Source organism: Mus caroli, chromosome 3 (assembly GCF_900094665.2).
Source record: "Mus caroli chromosome 3, CAROLI_EIJ_v1.1, whole genome shotgun sequence".
NCBI classification, from domain to species: Eukaryota; Metazoa; Chordata; class Mammalia; order Rodentia; family Muridae; genus Mus; species Mus caroli.
This window is the reverse complement of record NC_034572.1, coordinates 136,082,536-136,103,458: the sequence shown is the minus strand read 5'-3', so window position 1 is coordinate 136,103,458 and position 20,923 is coordinate 136,082,536. Positions and strand designations below refer to the sequence as shown.

Below are 20,923 nucleotides of genomic sequence, written 5' to 3'. Positions count from 1 at the left end.
GGATAGTGAAAACTATTCTCAACAATAAAAGAACTTCTGGGGGAATCACCACCCCTGACCTCAAGCTGTATTACAGAGCAATTGTGATAAAAATTGCATGGTATTGGTACAGTGGCAGGCAGGTATGTCAGTGGAATAGAACTGAAGACCCAGAAATGAACCCACACACCTATGGTCACTTGATCTTCGACAAAGGAGGTAAAACCATCTAGTGGGAAAAAAGACAGCATTTTCAACAAATGATGCTGGTTCAACTGGTGGTCAGCATGTATAACAATGCAAATCAACCCATTCTTATCTCCTTGTACAAAGCTCAAGTCCAAGTGGATCAAGGACCTCCACATAAAATCATATACACTGGAACTAATAGAAAAGAAAGTGGGGAAGAGCCTCGAGGACATGGGCACAGGGGAAAAATTCCTGAACAGAATACAAATAGCTTGTTCTCTAAGATCAAGAATTGACAAATGGGACCTCATAAAATTACAAAGCTTCTGTAAGGCAAAGGACACTGTCAGTAGGACAAAACGACAACCAACAGATTGGGAAAAGATCTTTATCAATCCTACATCCAATAGAGGGCTTATATCCAATATATATAGAGAACTCAAGAAATTACACTCCAGAGAATCAAATAACCCTAATAAAAAATGGAGTACAGAGCTAAACAAAGAATTCTCAACCAAGGAATATCGAAAAGCTGAGAAGCAACTAAAGAAATGTTCAACATCCTTAGTCATGAGGGAAATGCAAATCAAAACAACCCNGAGATTCCACCTCACACCAGTCAGAATGGCTAAGGTCAAAAACTCAGGTGACAGCGTATGCTGGCTGTTGAGGATGTGGAGAAAGAGGAACACTCCTCCACTGCAAGCTGGTACATCCACGCTGGAAATCAGTTTGGCGGTTCCTCAGAAAATTGGACATTGTACTATCTGAGGACCCAGCTATACCACTCCTGGGCATATACTCAGAAGATGCTCCAACATGTAATAAGGACACATGCTCCACTATGTTCATAGCAGCCTTATTTATAATAGCCAGAAGCTGGAAAGAACCCAGATGTCTTTCAACAGAGGAATGGATACAGAAAATGTGGTACATTTACACAGTGGAGTACTACTCAGCTATTAAAAACGATGAATTCATGAAGTTCTTAGGCAAATGGATGGAACTAGAAAATATCATCCTGAGTGAGGTAACCCAATCACAATAGGACATGCATATAATAGTGCATACGGTATGCACTCACTGAAATGTGGATATTAGCCAGAAGTTCGGAATACTCAAGATAAAATTCACATACCACATGAAGCTCAAGAAGAAGGAAGACCACAGTGTGGATATTTCAGTCCTTCTTAGAAGGGGGAACAAAATATCCATTGTAGGAGTTGCAGAGACAAATTTGGGGACAGAAACTGAAGGAAAGGCCCTCCAGTGACTCTCCCACCTGGGGATCCATCCCATATACCGTTCCCAAACCCAGACACTATTGTAGATGCCAACAAGTGCTTGCTGACAGGAGCCTGATATAGCTGTGTCCTGAGAGGCTCTGCCAGTGCCTGACAAATACAGAAGTGGATGCTCACAGCCATCCATTGGACTGAGCACAGAGTTCCCAATGGAGGAGCTAGAGAAAAGGAGCTGAAGGACTTGCAGCCACACAGGAGGAACAAATAATGTGAACTAACCAGTACCCCCAGAGCTCCCAGTGACTAAACCACCCACCAAAGGGTACACATGGAGGGACCCATGTCTTCAGCCGCATATGTAGCAGAGGATGGCATTGTGGGACGACATCAATGAGAGGAGAGACCCTTGGTCTCTTGATGCATTAGTGTAGAGGAATGCCAGGACAGGGAAGTGGGAGTGAATGGGTTAGTAAGGGGAGGGGGGACCAAATAGTGTGGTTATCAGAGGGGAAATGAGGAAAGGGGATAAAATTTGCAATGTAAATAAAGAAAACATCTAATAAAAAAAGGAACTAAAGTTAGCCTATTGCTTTGAGATTAATCCAACTTGTATGTAAGTATCAATAATTGTAAAATTCTTCTGAGTAGGCAGTTGTATAGATGTATCACAGTTTATTTACTGACCAAGCATATTGGAGTTACTGTTATGTTTTAGGCAGTAGTAAGCCAAATTGCTATAAATACTCATGAATGGAATTTTGTAAGAGTAAAAGTTTACACTTCACTTTAATAAAGGGCTAGGACTAAGATTGCAATGATATGTGCTATAGTGTCTTTAAATGTGAATTGCCAATGCATGGGAATTCTGTAATACCACATGCTCTCCAGCACTTGGTATCACGGGTCTGTTTTTAGCCAGTCTGATGTGTGTAATGGTTGACAGTGTACCTTATTGTACTTACAGACTTGATGCAGGATAAAGACAAGTTTAAGGACAATTTAAAAAGCAGCTGCGTGTGCCTTAGGCACAGAGAATATTCAGAATAAAGTCTCATTTCCTAGTAGGTGCTGTGCACCACTTTTAGACAATAAAGCACAAAACAGGAGCAATTCTGAACAAATATTACTACCAGTGTTGTTTCACCTTAATAAAAAGCTGTCACACCCAACAATCTTACCCATGTCAGTTGCTTGTAATGCATTAAGAAACCTAACCTGAGTTGACATTGGTTTATTAAATATTTAAGCAAAATTTCTTCAGTTGATAGCATTTGAAAAAGGTTACCTTGAATATACAAAATAAGAAAGCTCCATTATATTTTGAGTAGGTTTCAGGTGACTATAGAAGATAAGTCTTCCTGTAGAGAGGAAAGAGGGACTTTAGGAAAATATAAATAAGCAGGTAGGGAAGGTGGCAGGATTCTGAAGCACTTTTGTTTATAAGCCAACAGTTTATGAATACCAAATGAAAACCAAAATGTTGGTCACTGAATAGTACTTAGTGCCTTGTAGACTTGTAGATAGAAGCTTAAGAAAATGGGTAAGTGACTAGTGCATCTGTGTAATATACTTTTATTAATAGATTTGCTTAGGCTTACTTCAACTGACTTTCCCCCAGCTGTTTTAAATGAAGTAAATAGCTTTGTCCCATTAAGCAGACACTCTGGCTGTACAAATGTACCTTTATGGATTTTGAATATAGAGTCAGCTAGCTATAAATGAACACCAAAGGTAATCTATGATCTGAGTAGTCATCCAGCTAGATCATTATATTGCTATATGGTTGCACACCACTTGGATGACCTTCAGACCTTGTTTTGATTATTTATTGCAAAGCAAAAGAAGCTAGGCAGTATGTGCTTCCCTGGGGTATTTTGTGAACAACATGTTTTAGTAGAGTATAGGTCACGCATGAGGCACCGAAGCTCACATGATCAGGATGTACAACCTCTCTAGATGTAGGTAAGAATCTTAAACATTTCCCTACACAGGAAGAAAAGACTCAATGTCAACCACATTTCTAATCTCAAACACATCAAGGTGGTCTGGGAAGATGCCTGAGAGCATTTGATGCTTCTGCAGAAGGCCTGAGTTTCGTTCCTAGCACACACTTTGCCACTTGTAACTGCAGTTCTAGGGGGTCCAGTGCCCACTTCTGGCCTCAACAGATAAAGGCACTGCATGCTTGTGTAGACTTACATACATGCAGACAAAAACACATTCCACAAGAAATAAAAATAGATATTTATAAGAGGAAATGGTTGATCTAAAAGTAACGCTAATTTCCATGCTCTAAACCTATAAAATATCTTTGAAACATTTATTCAGTTGTGGTTTTATCAAAAATATCCTGTTGTTTGTTTCCTTATTTCATGTTTTCAGTGGGTCTCCATCCTCTCTGTACTCGTTTATATACAGGTACAAATTTATAACAAGTCCAAGATTCCCTTTATAATGGCCTGGCGTCTATATGTTACTCCAGTTTCTGCTGTTAATCCCAAATCCAGTTTTTCCTGTAATAGTTATGTTTGCCTTGTCTTTTTTATCTCCCTATTCTACACAGTAAATATTTTAGTGTTGTAATTGACTTGCAGTAATAGAAAAGGATTTAATATACAGCATCTCTAACAAAACATAATAAAGTTTGTATACATGTTTCTAAAGACAAAGAACTTTATTACATCGTCAGGCAAACCATGCTGTTGTAGGCAGCCCTAACAACCAGGATTCATCTCGTGATACAACTTAGGTCCCCATCACCTTTCATCCGCTGGTTCTTTCTCAGACCCATGTCGAAACAGGAAGAAGACAGCTTTCATTTCATTTAAAGGCAGATGTTTAGACAGGGATCATTTCTCCCTTCGTCCCAGGCTAAACATCACCCGCTGTCTTACAAACAATACATTCCTGATCTCTCTCCAGCAGAGGGCTTGGTACTTTCTATATACTTCAGTTCTTTTTAACTCATACTAAGTTCTGTTTGCAGAGAATTACCAGGGTAGAATTTATGTAATATTTAGATATTTTATTCTCATATCAATAATGTGACAAAGGGTGTGTGATATCTGCATATTTTATTCTCATCAATAATGTGACGTAGGGAGAATTTAGTTATTGAATAGAATAGTCAAATTATGTTTACATGTATATAGTTTAAGTGTAGTATTTGAACAACTTGTAGGCATAACTCATCTTACCACAAACTGGTTTCAGATTCACCAGATAGCCCACATTGGCCTTACTCATGTAATGGTCACTTCTGTAGGGAGTGAGCTGAGTTAAGGTAGTTCAGCCTTTGTTTGAGTTGGTTGAACTCTTTATTATCTGTAAGCACAAGGAGATTTCATTTAAGTGACTTGAAACTTATTTCAAACTCTACATTAACTTACACATTATGTTTTCAATGATAATTTTTATTAATGTATATCAATTGTATGATATAATGGATTTTATTGTGCCATTTTCACACATTCAGATAACATATTTTGGTCAGATTCACCCTGACATCCCAGTTTTAAACAACAGTTGATTCTAGTAACAATCACGTGATATTTTGTACACAGATTGTCCGAGGACTCCAGATACTCCAAATAGTGACTCTCGTAGTTCTACTAGCAACAATAGACTGATGGCCTTACAGAAACAACTGGATATAGAACTTAAAGTAAAGCAGGGTGCAGAGAACATGATACAGATGTACTCAAATGGCTCTTCAAAGGTAAGGAAATCCCTAGTATTTATATGCTCCGTATATATGAGTTTGCCTACCCCCTAAAATTTCATTTGTCATCCCAGGATCCAAAATAGGAGGAATTTGACTCTCATTGTCAGCCTTTCAGAGTGCTGGACTTGGTTCATCTGGCAATCCGAGCTCTCTGCTAATGTCAGCAGGTGATTGCTGCCTTCCAAAGCTCTCCTGGTGTAAATGGGAGTCGTTTTCATTCCACGTAGTGCTCCATTTTTCACATGTTTATGGTTTCAGTTGGTAAGTTTAGAGTCCTAGTGACCCGGAGACAATTTTAGCTGCACAATTGGAAAATATAGACAAAAAATAGAAATGTTTTTAAAACAATAGTATAAAAATTGTGTAGTCTCTCCAAACCTAATTAATGGATAAGGAACATGGAGTTCTCTGTAACTTTTCTATAATCCTAAAATTACACCAAAACAAAAAAATTATTTACAAAAAAAAAAAAAAAAACTAGACTAAAATGGGTTTTCTGACCAAGCAGGCTCTGGGAAAGGGCAAATGAAAGCTGACATCCTAGCATCACTTGCGCTACTGGCTTACTGTTGTACATTCTTCAGACTGTTACTGTAACTACCATTTGCAATCAGTGTTGAGGGAGCAGTTCATAATGAGAACATGTGCTTGCAGATATACTGTGGCAGGGCAACAAACTGTTAGGGACCTCTGAACCACATTCCAACATAAGGCTCCATAGATTTTATGATTCTGAAAATCTGAGGTGCATTTATTATAAGTTCTACATATCTAATCTCAAGTTATTCTAAACATTCTTATCTATGAACATCAGTGTTTCTTCATTTTTCAAAACTTGGGGGTGTGTGTTATTTTTGTGTATGGTGTGTGTGTGTGTTCAGGTATGCATGCCACAGCATGATTGTGGAGGTCACAAGACTACTGTAGGAGTTAGCTCTTACCCTCTACCATGTGAATTACAGGGATCAAACTCAGATCACCAGATTTTGGCAGCAGGTATCCTTACACATCAAAACCTCTCTCTGCCCCAGTATTTTTATTTGTATGTGTTTGTATATATCCATTCATACATGTATATAATATATACACATACACACATACACACACACACACACATATATGTAGGTATCCATATATTAGATATTAAAACTTCAAAATAAAAGCTCTTTGGTATTTATTTTTGTTCCAGCATGGAAAGAATGTGAAGCAAAAGGGAAAAGGATGATTTCCTAATGTCTTCCTGCCCACTTTTCCAATAAACAAAGAATATGTGCATAATAAGTAAGGTTTTAAGGTTAATTATGAAAATTAGCTAGATTAACAACATTTTAAAAACTTAGTGGAGTATGCTTCTAATGTTCAATAGATAGCTCATCAGGGAGAGGACCCCATGAACATTTTAGCCTTGCCTGTCTATTGACAGGCCTATCTGTTAGAGCCACCAAAGTGTATATGGATTTATGTTTACAGAGGCAGTGTCTTGCCTCACAGATGACAATTCATGTCTCTCTGTCTTCTTGTTATTACATTTCAGTACACCCCACCTTCCACAGTGCTCCCCTGTTATATAGATGTCTTGGTTAGCAATAAGCACTCAACTGCCACTGGCTCTCGGCATTTTTAGGAACCACAAATCTGTGCATTCACCAAGTCTTCTCTGATTAATGCTTTATTGATACAGCGTCTCACTATTTAGCACACACTGGCCTCAGATCCACAATCCTCTTACCCAAGTACTAGGGTTATAGTCATTTGCTAATGTATCTAGCTTGGTTTTATTCTTGGACTTTATTATAGGAAAGTTTATTTATTTGTATCAAAGGTTGTTATGAATGTTCCGCTACATGATGGCAAGCATTTTAATATTGAATTAAGCCAATTAGTGCTATCTGTCATAAGATTTTTTTTAAAGTCTCAAGTTGATAGGTTAATTTAAGGTCGAAGTGTGGATAAAAGGGCCATCAGTTCCATTGTATTCTACTAGTTGTCTTTGAGACCTGTAAGACTAAGGACAAACTGATAAATTTAACTGTTATGAACATACTAAAATCAAAGAAGTACATGGATAAATTACAAAAATCATAGGTCCAAACTAAACACATCTGAACATAGTGCTAAGACAGATATTTAATATTCCAGTAGCTTTTGAATTTTAATTAGGAAATCACATAATTGATGGTACTTAATTAGAAGACCAAAGCCTATTAGCAACTGCTGTAGTCTCCAAGACAGTCTTAACGTGTTTCTTCTGTCTGGAATTGATATTAACTGTTAACTTCTCAAAGAATCAAAGTACATTTTTATGAGATTAGAGATAAAATTGAGTTGAAATTATGTGGAGTATTGAGAGGAATTAGTTTAATACTCATGGTAGGTTCTGGGATATAAGCTCTCAGAAAACCTGTCTTAAAAAAGCAATAGCATGTATAAAGAATTGGAAATAATAATAGTGGCTTGTGCAAGTGATTGCAAACCTGAAGAAGAATCACTGAAGTGCCATAACAAATCCTTTATGTCTTTACAGAGGAATTTGAAAAGCAATTTGATACTTAAAAACTAAATTCAGCAAAGCTTGGTAGCCCATGCCTGTAATTCCAACACTTAGGACACTGAGATAGGAAGACCATTACTATACTGCCAGCATGGGCTGTGAAATGAAACTCTACAAAGGGGTCACTACTTTGTCTGATGGTGGTCTGAGCAGCCTAGTTAAGGAACTGTGGTAGTCAGTAGAGGTATAACACAAGTCAGTAGCATATTTTTTAACCTAATTTACTTAAGAGTGAATAGAGTTCACTCTTTGTGTGTATGGTGTACATATGTACATATGCACATCCAAGTGTATATGCAAGTGGGTGTGTGTATGTGAGGAGGTCAGAAGTTTAAAAAGTCTGCTTTTATAGGAGTCAGGTTAAATGACTCTTTATGTCTTGAAGTAGTAGCAAAAATAAAGGAGATAGAATCAAGCTATTGGTATCTGGACGGGGAAGAAACACAGTCAATGATGACCCTTAAGTGGTTATGAAGGCAGAGTGAATTGAATGTGCTATTCACGTTGATAAGAAATTCACAAGAGAGGGAATAAGCAATTTGGGGGCAGGGATGATTAATTTCAGATTCACAGTCCAATCCTCTTCAGCAGTTTAGTTCCTGGTTTCTGTGTAATAAAATCCCCTATTCTATATGTGGTAATATCTAGACTTGCCCTTTCAAAATTTAGGTCAGATATTTTCAACCTCCTGGTCAAAGCCCAGAATGACGTTCCATCATACTTTAGACAAAAATCCAAACTCCTTATTCTGGTTCTGTAGTCCCATAAAATTTGCCCCTGTGTAATCTTCTAGAAACAGTTTGGTCCTCCTATCCTGTACCCTCACCGACTTTTCCCTACCCTTTGTGTATAGCCAGCACACTCTACTCAGGACCTTTGCGTAGGTATTTTCTTCTCTGAAATAGTTTTATGCCTTTTCCTCATTTCCTTAGCACCCCTCCCCCCCCTTTTCCCCCTCTGGTGCTATCATTTCACAGAAAGCTCTTTATTACTGTCCCAAATGAAATACCAACTCTTGTCTCCTTTAGTACATTACCACTAACCTGAATTAGTTTATGTGTGATATGGATAGCTTTTTCTTTCCCCAGATCCTCCTTCTTTCATCCTTCACAATGTTGTTCTTTTAGATCCCTGTCTGCTCAGGCTATCTTTGAACTTCCTATGTAGTTAGGCTGGCTCCAAGCTTGCGTGTGATGCTGCTCTCTTCTGCTTTCTAAGTGTTGGTTCCTCTAGGCTTGTGCACCCATGCACGCCACATGATCAGTTTCTTTATCGTGTGTTTAACATTAGAATGTAAATGGTATGTAGGGCACGAGCATTGCTTTGCTTTTCACTGCTCTTATGTGTTAGTAGAGCTTCCACCTGGTGTACTGACATACTCTGTTACAAAGCTCATTACTTATTTACAAGACTAAATGCTGCTCTACCACTCATTCGTTACTACTTATCTTCCATTGGCTGCTGTTGAACACTGTTCTTTCTTGACTTCCTACCTGTGTGTACTATAGCTTTTTCTACTTTATCGTTTATATGACTAAGATGTTTTTACTATTAATACAAAGACCCAGGGGATGAGATACACTTAATCGTATGTTATCATGTAAGGAGTAGTACTTCTTACCGTTATCTAATTGAGCACTTGTGGCTCCATGTAGCATCACTGACTCTTTGAAGGTTTTGATAAGGCTTGTTAAGGAGATGTGCCCAGTCCTTATATTCAGATAGTACACAAACCCATTATTCAGATCTACGGTTCTTTACAATGATTTCCTCCCTCCTTTGTATTCCCAAGCCTTAGCATACTTTTTGCTAATTGGGAAATAACCCTTTACCTCCCTTTCAAACTAGAAGCTTCATGGGTTAGGACTCGTACAGACCATATTTAAAATTTTAACAGTATATGGTGGTAATTAACATATGGAAAGTAAGCTACAAATATGATAGAAAAGCTGAGATAGTAATGGGCTCAATTATTGCATAGTTATATATTTGTATGACATATGTTATCCCAGCATGGCTTCCTCAAAACTATTTTTAAATTTCATTTATTAATTCATCTATCCATCCATCCATCCATCTATCTATTTGAGGCAGTTTCTCACTATGTAGGTATGAGTGGCTGGAACTTAATGTGTTGTCCAGGCCTTGAACTCAGAGATCTGTTTGTCTCATTCCTAAGTATTGGGATTAAAGGCATGCACTACTATGCCTTGTCAATGTTTTTTATTAAGTAAAGAACAATAAATACTTGTCCAGTTTTGATATGAGGGATTTTGCTTTGTCTTATTGTATCTTATTTTGTTGTATTTGGTTGTTGGGTTGTTCTCTTGGAGGTGTCCTCTTTTCTGAATGGAAACTGAGAGAGAGTGTACCTGGAGGTAACCTTGGGGAGCTAAGAGAAGTGTAAGGAGAGGAAACTGTGGTCAGGATGTATTATGTAGGAGAAGAATCTGTTCTCTCTCTCTCTCTCTCTCTGTATGTATAAACATTTTATTATTTATTTGTTTGTTTGTTTATTTTTTACTTATTCACTTTACATCCCACTCACTGCCCCTCTCCCGCTTCTCCTCCCCACTTGACATTCCCCACCCCCAGCATGACAAGTCTCTGTGAAGCTAGGCACATCCTTTCCCACTGAGGCCAAACAAGACAGCCCAACTAGAAGAACATATCCACGTACAGGCAACAGCTTTTGGGATAGCCCCTGCTTCAGTTGTTTGGGACCCACATGAAGACCAAGCTGCACATCTGCTACATAAGTGCAGGGAGGCCTAGTTTTAGCCCGTGTATGTTCTTTGGTTGGTGGTAAAGTGTCCTGAGAGCCTCAAGGGCTCTCAAGTTAGTTGATGTGGTTGGGCCTCCTGTGGAGACTGCAGTCCTTCCTGTTGGGAAGTATCTATTTTCAGTCAAAGAAAAAAAGAACAATGTGAAAGTTGAAAATATAAAATGTATTGTTATTTTTGCTTATAATATGAAATATGCATTCAAAATAATTATCAAGCATTGTAAAGTGCTTGTTGTTAGTGTTCACTTTAATTAGTCTATTAGGTCGACCATAAGAAGTTTTTTTTTTTCAGTTCAAAATGTTCAAAATAAGTTAAATATTGGCATTTTCTATGGCTAACCCTAATAAGTAATGAAAATCTCCCAAAGGCTTTATCACCATAAAAGTCAGCAGTTCTCAAGTATGTAAACCAGCCTGTATACCTTTAGCCAGCTTTATCCATTGCTTTCTACATAATAGATGTTCAATAAAATTCCATGGAATGTCTAAAAGCACAAAACCGACAACAAAAATTTATTGAATACTGGAAAGCCTAAAACTGATATGTAGTTAACTATACACTCCTAAAGATGGTAGGTGATGTCTAAAGTCAATTTTAAAAGACTCTGTACACTGTGACATTTGTGTAGGTCTTCTATAACCAATCTGGGCGAGAAGTCCATTTGGTTTTAAAATGAAGTCTAAGTGTTTCCCTTGTGTATTATATTAAAATAGTTTACAGAGCCTCTGGGCTGAGAACATAGCTTGGTTGGTACAGTGCTTGCCGGGCATGCACACAATCCTCTTTCAGTCCCTAGCTCTGCATAAACCAGGCATGTTGGAGACAAGATTAGAGACTCAAGGCTATCCTCAGTTACATAATGAGTCTGATGTCAGCCTTGGATACATAAGAAGCTGTCTCACATGAGGTGAGAAGGAGAAGGGAGGTAGAGAGAAAACTATTATCATTGTGATAAAATAATGAAGGTATGGCTTTATTGAAAAGCATAGTATTACATAGTTTTCTTACTAGTCATAATTTTACATTTTAAAGTTGAGATACTGAACTATTCTTTTGTTGCTCTAAAATATTTTTAACTATAATTACGTAGTGGGCGGTATAATTTTAGTATTATCTAATGCTGAAGCTCTGTATCTCCATTTACAGTCTGGAAGAAACTAATAGCTTTCAGAAAGTAGTTATTTTCACATATGAGACAGTTTGATTCATGTCAGATTAAATTATGAGTTTCAGAGCAAACATGTTCTTAACACTCAAGAAGCAAAAGAAAAGGAAAAATGTTTTTCCTGTTTCCTGTTCTTTTGTCTAATTTAAGGAAATACAAATATTATGTCTGATTGATATTTGCCCATGTATTTGATATTCTATGAACTTGTAACTCAAATGTAAAGATCTACATGTATTGTTTTAATTATATGGATATGTATGTGGGTGTATGCATGAGAGTCCAGGAGCCCACAGAGGCAAGAGGGAAGCAATGGTGCCCTGGAACTGGTGTGATAGATGGTTATGAGCTGCCCAGCATGTGTGCTCGGCATTGAACTCTGGTTCTCAGTGAAAGTAGCAGTCTCTCCAGTCATTTACCAAAATTTAGTAAGACAGGAAGAATTTTTAAATTTGTTTGGAGTTTCATTACTAAGGTAAACATTGGATACTGTGGTTCTGATTTTAAGAGTTTTTATTGTTCATACTAAAGGAACATTTATCCTCTTTAGGTTAAAACAATGATGAGAAAAATAGCAATTTTGAATTTTTAAAAATATTACTAATATTCAAAGAGTATCTACTACCTGATGAATGGATAAATTGTATGATATACATGCAAGTGCAATGAAATACTATGCTACCTTTCAAAAGAAGAGCGTCTGGGGACTGGGCAGGTGAAAGTGCTTGCTGTGCAACCATGCTCTGAGTGCAGGGTTAGCAGCCCATGCTAGCAAGAGATCCAGTGTCCAGAAGTTGTCCTCAGGCTACTACATTCATGCCCACACACACACACCACCAACGACAACAGTATATTTTAATTTTTCACTTGGCATGGTGATGTATGCTTTTAATCCCAGCACTTGGGAGGCAGAGACAGGCAGATATCTGAGTTTGAAGTCACCCTGATTTACAGGGCAAGTTCCAGGGCAGCTAGGCCTACACAGAGAAACTCTATCTCAAGAACAAATTAAATAAATAATTTTTAATTTTAAGTTGTAACATTTTTATATTTGTAATAATATACCTAAACCCAGAGGGCTTCACAACAAGTGAAATTTACCAGGCTTAGAGAGAAAAATGCTGTATGATTTCATTTGTATGTGGACCCTTGAAAAGAAAGTTGAATAAATAGAACCCTTGTATTAGGACAAGGTGAGAGGAGAAATGGGAATAATTGGGTCCCGGGCTACAAGTGTTTAGGGCAGATGAGTAGGTCTATAAAGATTTAAAATATAGCTTGAAAACTAGTTAATATTATCACTGTGAGACTGGGTTTAGCTCAGTGCCGAATGAGGCTCAGCATCACAGAATTAATAATAGTGTGTATTGAAAAATATGTTAGAGGTGAGCTTTTAGATTCCTTTATGACTCATATATACTAAAAGCATACATAGAAGATTATGGATATACCACTACTGCTTATAGTGGTCATTTTGATATATTTATATATGAATCAAACATTTTGTACCTCTAGCTAAGTGAATGGTAGAATACTTAACCTATTATGGATAAGGTCCTGGATTCAATCCCCAGTAATGTGATCAGTCAGTCGATCAATCAGTACAATTCATTTATTTTATTTCAAGTTATCTGAACCAGAAAGTTGTTTTTCTGTAATACTTTTAAGTCTAGGTGAGGGGTGTGTGTGTGTGTGTGTGTGTGTGTGTGTGTGTGTGTGTGTGTGTGATTAGAAGCTGGCCATGGTGGCACGTATCTTTAATTCCACCACTGCAGGAGGCAGAGTCAGGCTAGTCTCTGTTCCAGGCCAACAAAGGTTACATAGTAAGGCTTTGTCTCAAAAAACAAACATTATTCTTAGATTGTGCATAGTTCTTTTAACCCTTTCAATTGCTGGGTTATCAGTTGATCTTTTCAGAATAGAAGAAAGAGTGATCCTTTTCTCTGCTTACCTTTTCATTTTTGATAGGATCGGAAACTCCATGGTACAGCGCAGCAACTGCTACAGGATAGCAAGACAAAAATAGAAGTCATCCGGATGCAGATTCTTCAGGCCGTCCAGACCAATGAGCTGGCTTTTGATAATGGTGATGCAGTACACTTAAATTTTGTTGTCTTTTACAAGCATAGGGTGCTAAATAAATGTCATTAAAAAAGAGACAGTTGGGGCAAGAGAATCAGCTTAGCAGTTAAAAGCACTTGTTTCTCTTGCAGAGAACCTGGGTTTGATTCCCAGCATATACAACAGTTCACAACCATCTCTAACTCCAGTCCCAGGGATTCAAGACCCTTTCTGCCCTCTGTGGACACCATTCATGCATGTGATGCACATACATACATGCAAGCAAAAAAAAAAAAAAATCCATGCACATAAAATGGAAAAATAAATCTTTAAAAACAACAACAACAACAAAAAAAAACTTTAAAAAAGGAAACGAGGCAATCACGCAGGGCTAAAGGGGAAGAAGGTTTCGGGTTGGGAGGTTGGTTTTGTTTACTTTTACTTGGGATGGTTGCTTTCAGATTTGCCCTTTGTCTTTCATATGTAGAACATATTTCTATATTTCAATAAGCAGTCAGATATTTTTAACTAATGTTTTAAGAAGTGGGTGGCTATTTAAAACTATTTTTTTGTTTAGCATTTTTCTTTTTCTTTCTTTTTTTTAATTCCAATGCGACTTTTGAGCTAGTTGTTAAAAGTAGAGCCAGAAACTACAATTGTCTTTCAGTATCTTCAGATGGGGTTCAAGTCCCCAGTGGATCCCCAGTTCTATGGATGCTCAAGTCGTAAGTGGAATAAATCATAATATCTGCAGAGAATATTTGTGCATCCTCTCATATACTTTTAAGTCATCTGGGGATTGCTTATCATAGCTAGTACAATGAAAACACGATATAAATTGTTATACTGTTTAGGAAATATTGACAAGAACAAAAGTCTTGCATTATCAGTACAGACTCGGTTTTTCCTTCAAACAGTTTGTTCCAGGGGTGGTTGTGTCCCTATTTGCTAGTGTGGATATCCACTATGTTTCTATCTCATTAAGTCATATATAGCAGTATTTTCAGATCTAAAGCCTTTTGACAGATGTGTGATTTAGATGCGTAATGGCTGGCTAAAACAACATTCTATATTCCAACCTTTTACTTCTTATTACTATTGTGTTTATATCAATATTTCATTTCTTTCTCCTGATTTTTTAATCAGTAGATTAAAATGATTCAATTAATAAGTAAATTTTCTTTCTTTTTTTCTCCTAGCAAAACCTGTGATAAGCCCTCTTGAGCTTCGGATGGAAGAATTAAGACATCATTTTAAGATAGAATTTGCAGTAGCCGAAGGTGCAAAGAATGTCATGAAATTACTTGGCTCAGGAAAAGTAACAGACAGAAAAGCGCTTTCAGAAGTAATTTTAAAAACAATTTTTAGCTGTTTATTATGTTATTTGAAGAATATCCTGGCTTAAATGACAACAATATCTCTTTTCCTAACAAGGCACAAGCGAGATTTAATGAATCAAGTCAGAAGTTGGACCTTTTAAAGTATTCACTAGAGCAAAGGTTAAATGAACTCCCCAAGAATCACCCCAAAAGCAGTGTCGTCATTGAGGAGCTTTCACTTGTTGCATCACCAACCCTGAGTCCACGACAGAGCATGCTGTCCACGCAGAACCAGTATAGCACACTGTCCAAGCCAGCAGCGCTAACCGGTGTGTAGCATGTAACTGTCTTGTTTTTTATGATATCAGAGTATGGATTAATAGTTGGAGTCAGAGGCATATGTACAGGTCTTTCCTTCAATTATATTTTAGGTTCATATAGTAAACTTTACTATTTGCTAGGGCTGATGGCACAGCATGTAAACTTAGCTACGTGGGATACTGAGGCAGGAGGATACAGGTTCAAGGCTTGCCTGGACAGTTTAGTAAAACCCTGTCTAAAAATAAAAATTAAATGGTGGGAACATAACTCAGTGGAAAAGTGCTTGCTTAGCATACACAAGGGTTCAAGCTCTGAAAGAAAGCTTTCTAAGAGGCTTGTAATATAATATACAACCATTATTATCACTGTCAAGTTCTAGAACATTTTCATCATCCCTAAAGAAGACCAGTGCTCATTCAATGCCATTCTTTTTCCTAGGCCCCAGCACCACTACTTAGGTTCTTGTTTTATCTAGCGGTTTCATGGAAATGGGCCTTCCTTACATATCTGGCTCATTTCACCGAGCACACTTATTCATTGTTTGACTGAATGATGTCCATGTTATAGTTTTATAGCACGTTCTGTTTTGGATACTTACGTTCTTTTTTACCAGCAGGATCTGGTGAATAATACCTCTCGAAGCATTTTTTTTTTTTTTTTTTGAACACTTGTTTTCAATGTAGAAGGACACACATCTAGCAATGTGCTTGCTAGGTCATATGATTCTTTTGTATTTAAAATTTGAACAGTCATCAAACTTTGACATGTGTTATGCAACTTAACATTCTCCAAAACAATGCACGTAGAGGTTCTTTGCATCCTCACAAGCCCTTGTTATTTCCTTTGCTGTTGTTGGTTTTCAAATTATTATAGCTATGCTAATAGGGCTGTTATTGAAAGCGGGGTAGAGATTCCTGGCTAGTTTTCTGGAGCTGTCTCTATTTCTTCTTTTAGTTCTGTATGTGTTTCAGTTTTTGGCTCTGTTTTATCTATGCATATAATTGTTATATCTTTCTCATGAATTGACTTCTTTGTCTTTTTAAAAAAAACAAACTGATGACAAGTCTGACTTGTCTGATATTAAATAGGACATCTCCAGACTCTCCTGTGGTTACTATGTGAAGCAAATATCCTTTTCTATATTAATGAAATTTATATTTGGATATAATATGAATCTTTGTGTTAAGGTGGAATTGGATCATTTTAATATCAGTCAGTGTCTTATAACTATATAGTTTTATCCATTTATATTTATAATAACTGCCAAATATATATAATAATTCTAATGATAATTATTGGAAATTATGTTAAACTTTATAAGCTTATTCTATACACTTGCCTTTACTTCAGACATATACATATACAACAGATTCTAGGTCATCTGCACTTCTGACAGATTCATTAAGCTCCATTCTCTGAGACAATTTAACAAACTCATGTAGGACTATACTTTCCATTTACAGCTTTATATTAAAGGATACAAATTAGACTCAGACAAATACCACATGTTTTATCTTACATGGGGAACATAGATTTAAGAGTATGTTGTATGTGTGTAAGAGATGAAACCAGAAAAAGGATCGTGAGAATGGATAAAGAGCTCTTAAGAGGGTAGAAGAAGAGAAGAATGAAAGATGTAATAAAGCAGAAGAGGGTGAAATGAAGGGAACCAATCAAGGGGGCCAGGAAGCACTGGGAGGGAAGTGAGCAAGCATGAGGTACGGTCACACACGTGTTTGAAAAGGTCGGAACGAAGCTCATTAGTGTGTTAACCTACAAAAATAATTTAAAGGGGGTGGGGGAGGGGAGTGGGATGAGCCAAAGGCAAAATGCAAGCCCTCAGAGGGACTTAAACAGGGCGCTCTGGTTCTTAGGTCAGTATCTTTTACCACCCAGGCAGTTCTCTTGAGCTTTAGATGTCCTCATGTTATTGGGACTTTAGTATGTGGGTGTGGCTGGGTGAATCATTACCGTGTGAGGGAAATGGCCCTGCATAGGAGGTCAGGACATCAGTCTTAGATGACTCAAAGTCCCAACCCCTCTTATTATGATTAGTCTTTCTAGGAATGTCTTCCTCCCTTATGAAGCTGTCTAGAGACCTACTGTGTGACACCTTGTTAGCATAAATTCCAGTGTGGTCTGAGGCACCACCATGAGTAACAGAAATTTCTATACTGACAACGGCTCAAAAGGTTTAGATTTCCCTCCCATAAACTAAGGGTTAAAAACCTCTTGAATATAACAAAGGCGCTTACTAGAGAGTGAAGCCAGCCTGTGCAAATATGAGACCCCTATCTCAGAGCATAATTGAGAGCCTGCGAAATGAGTGATTTTACAAGATGTCCTATGGTATACAAACACATGCATGCATACATACATGAATACACAAACAATCCATCAGTTAATGTAATTTTTAAATTTTTTTAAAAGCCGGGCGTGGTGGCGCACGCCTTTAATCCCAGCACTCGGGAGGCAGAGGCAGGCGGATTTCTGAGTTCGAGGCCAGCCTGGTCTACAAAGTGAGCTCCAGGACAGCCAGGGCTATACAGAGAAACCCTGTCTCGTAAAACCAAAAAAAAAAAGAACTTTGAAAAAAAAAATTTTTTTTAAACAAAACATTTGCCTCTGCTATTTTTCTATATGGTCTACAAATGATATTTTTTCTATGATATGACCTCTTTGTAGATTTTTCTAATCTTTCTCTCATTTGTCTTTTACTTATTAATTAGTTTTAATTAATAACCTGATTTTCTTAGAGACATTATAATAGGCACATATAGAATTTGTACAAGTAATAGATCCTTCATAAGCCCAAGTTCTATGTGTTCATCACTTCCCCTGCTACTAACATCTCAAACTAAACTGGCACAGGTGTATTTAGGTGTACGGTTTTTCCCCCGTCTTTTTCTCATTTGCGTTTTAGGGGTGTAATGTTTTGATGCAGTCAGTATTCCAAGATGGCACTGGACTTATGGTAATACTTTTGAGTAGTAGAGTTATGGCAGGCATCACAGATTTTTTTTTTTTTTTTTTTTTTTTAAAGTTGGTGAGTCTGCACTAGCACGTCATTATGATCTGAGGTCCATAGTATATATAGCTCACTCTGTGCACATTTTCCAGGTATAGATAACGATGGTTATCTGCTATTATATTTCCCTTCTATACCTGTCAGTCCCTACCTTGTCTCCAATCTACAAGCCTGCCAGGCAGCCCCTCACCTTGTTTGTTTGTTTGTTTGTTTAATGATTTTGTTCCTCTCCCTTCCCCCAGGTTCTGGGACTATAGATATTTACCACCACTCCCAGCTCTACAGCTCATCTTTTTCCGGGATGTCATACTTTGAGTTATAAAATGTGTAGCCTTTTTAGAGGTGCATTGCTGTGTGTGCATGAGTACTTGTGTGTATGTGCATACAGTCCTGTGTATATGAGTGTGAGTGTGTGCATGCTTACATGTCTATAATACCTACAAAAACTGCTCTAAACAGGTACAACTTCCCCTTTCTGATATTTTAAATTACATTTTTGTACATGATTTGCTTATTAAGAGGTTACGGTGGTTTTAGGTATTTGTCTTAAATCATAAGTGAAGTTTCAGAAGGAATTATAAACCAGAAACTCCTGGTATTCATCTTAGTATGTGCTGTGTATGTCATTTGTGTCACCTTTTCACTGCTGTCATCTTTGGTTCTTCTAGCTTGTGTCTTTTTACAGAAATGTAAACAATTTTCCTTAATTTCCCTTCTCAGCAGCTTTCATGGTGAAGACTGTTTTGGATTTTGTTTTTATGGAGGAATCCAATTTTTTGTTTTTGTATCATAGTTTTGTTTTCTATAGAATTTTTTGACATTTTTCTCTCAGCATAGTGGTGCATGCTAGTAATCCCAACCCTGGAAGCTGAGAAAGGAGGACCAAGGGTTCCAGGTCAGGCTGGGTCACATAGAAGACCTCATTTTCAAACAGCGATACCTGTTGCAATACTGAATTGGGAAAAAAGTATTTACTTGTTCTAATAGAATTCATGGCTACTGCTTATGAATATATTTAGTTCTTAGATTCACTTGTGTTACATTTTTGTATTATGGTTTATGAAGGTGAAGTTTATGCAGTTTTACCCTATTTCTAATGTGGTTATAAGCAATTGTAATTATGCCATCTCATAAAAGAATAAAACCTCTAGATATTTTAATAAAGATCTTAACTCCCTCTGGAATTTTTTTTGCCCTAAATGAAAGCAGGTGGTAAGCATTGTCATGTCCTGATACATGGAAATTAATGAAATATTTAATAAGCCACCAGGATTTGAAGGAGTAACCAGATGTTTTCAGTTTGCCCAGGAAACTTTTACAGCTGAGTATTTACTGGAAATGAGGAGAGTTTGCTATTACAACAACAGTACAAATAAAACACAAGCACAACAAGTTGTTTCTTTAAAACTAACAGAGAAAGCATAGCCACTGCTTAAGCTTCTCTTGTTGCTCCACAACCTAACAAACTGGGAACAAAGATGGAAACTGGTCTCCTTCCCATCTTAACAAGTTTGTTACTGCCTAGTTAGTCTGTGGGACTCACCCATCTTAAGTATACAGGTTAATGGCTTTCTTAATAAATACATATCTTTGTACCATTGTGACCTGTACTCACTTTTTAGGACAGTATTACAGGAGGGTTTTAGGCATCAGATATAAATATTGAATGTAGTTTTGCTCTTGTTTCTGATGAGAAAGCTCCTGTTATCCTAATCACTGTTCTTCTGTATGTGGTGTTATTTTCTTGCTGCCTGTAGTGTTTTCTGTTTATCACATTTTGAAAAATTAAAACATAAACTTTACAATTCTTTGACTTGGTATTCATGAGCTTCATAAAATTTTGAGAGCTTTAAGCCAACTTTTAAAAATACCTATTTGTTTCCCTTTTTGTTTGCTTTTTATCAAAAGTGTCAGTTAAACTTACATGGTTCTAAGTCAAATCATAATTCACATATGGGTAGTGCTTTTCCCTGGTAACTTAATCCTTTCTGATGCTGTTTTCTTTAAGTCAGGCAACCTTTTCTTTTGCAGTGCTCAAACAGCCACCAAGTCCAACAAGTGCATAATTGTTAAATTTTAGACAAATGTCCTTTCTGTCTCTAGAAATTTTGTACTTTGGAACTTTTTCATTTCTTCGATGTCTCTTTTCAACCTTTGAACAGATGGAATATAGATGTAATTATTTTGATGTCCTTGTCTGCTAACTGACATCTACTTCAAGTCTCTTAAGTCATTATGTGTTAATGTTTAATGTAGTGATACAAAACAAACTCACCTAATAACCTTTGATTGGCAGGCAGGCACTGCAGAGTTTGCCTTGCCAAGTAAGCGTTCTTAGCTCTGTTCTAGGGCGCAGCTACGTCGGAAGTGTTTGATCTTGTGTGGATAATTTTTAGGGTCTGCTGTGTACAAGAATATCATTTGGGAGTAATTAACTTTTACTATTGCAACACAAATCTTTGTGAATACTCCCTGTAGTGTGCTGTGAATTAGAGGTGTTTTTTTCAGTTGTGGTTGGTGGGGTCACTGTTCCTACCTGTAGATAGAGAATATTGT

General features: G+C 37.2%; 1 protein-coding gene across 2 annotated transcripts in view; it reads left to right on the top strand.

Moving 5' to 3' along the window:
• Positions 1–20,923, top strand: part of Pkn2 (protein kinase N2) — a 93,855-nt gene that overhangs the window by 40,043 nt on the left and 32,889 nt on the right. For both annotated transcript variants that reach the window (XM_021157819.2, XM_029474931.1), the window contains exons 3-6: positions 4,976–5,130; positions 13,607–13,724; positions 14,899–15,044; positions 15,134–15,347. In XM_021157819.2, the coding sequence (XP_021013478.1) occupies positions 4,976–5,130; positions 13,607–13,724; positions 14,899–15,044; positions 15,134–15,347 (633 nt within the window). The remainder of the gene's footprint in view (positions 1–4,975; positions 5,131–13,606; positions 13,725–14,898; positions 15,045–15,133; positions 15,348–20,923) is intronic.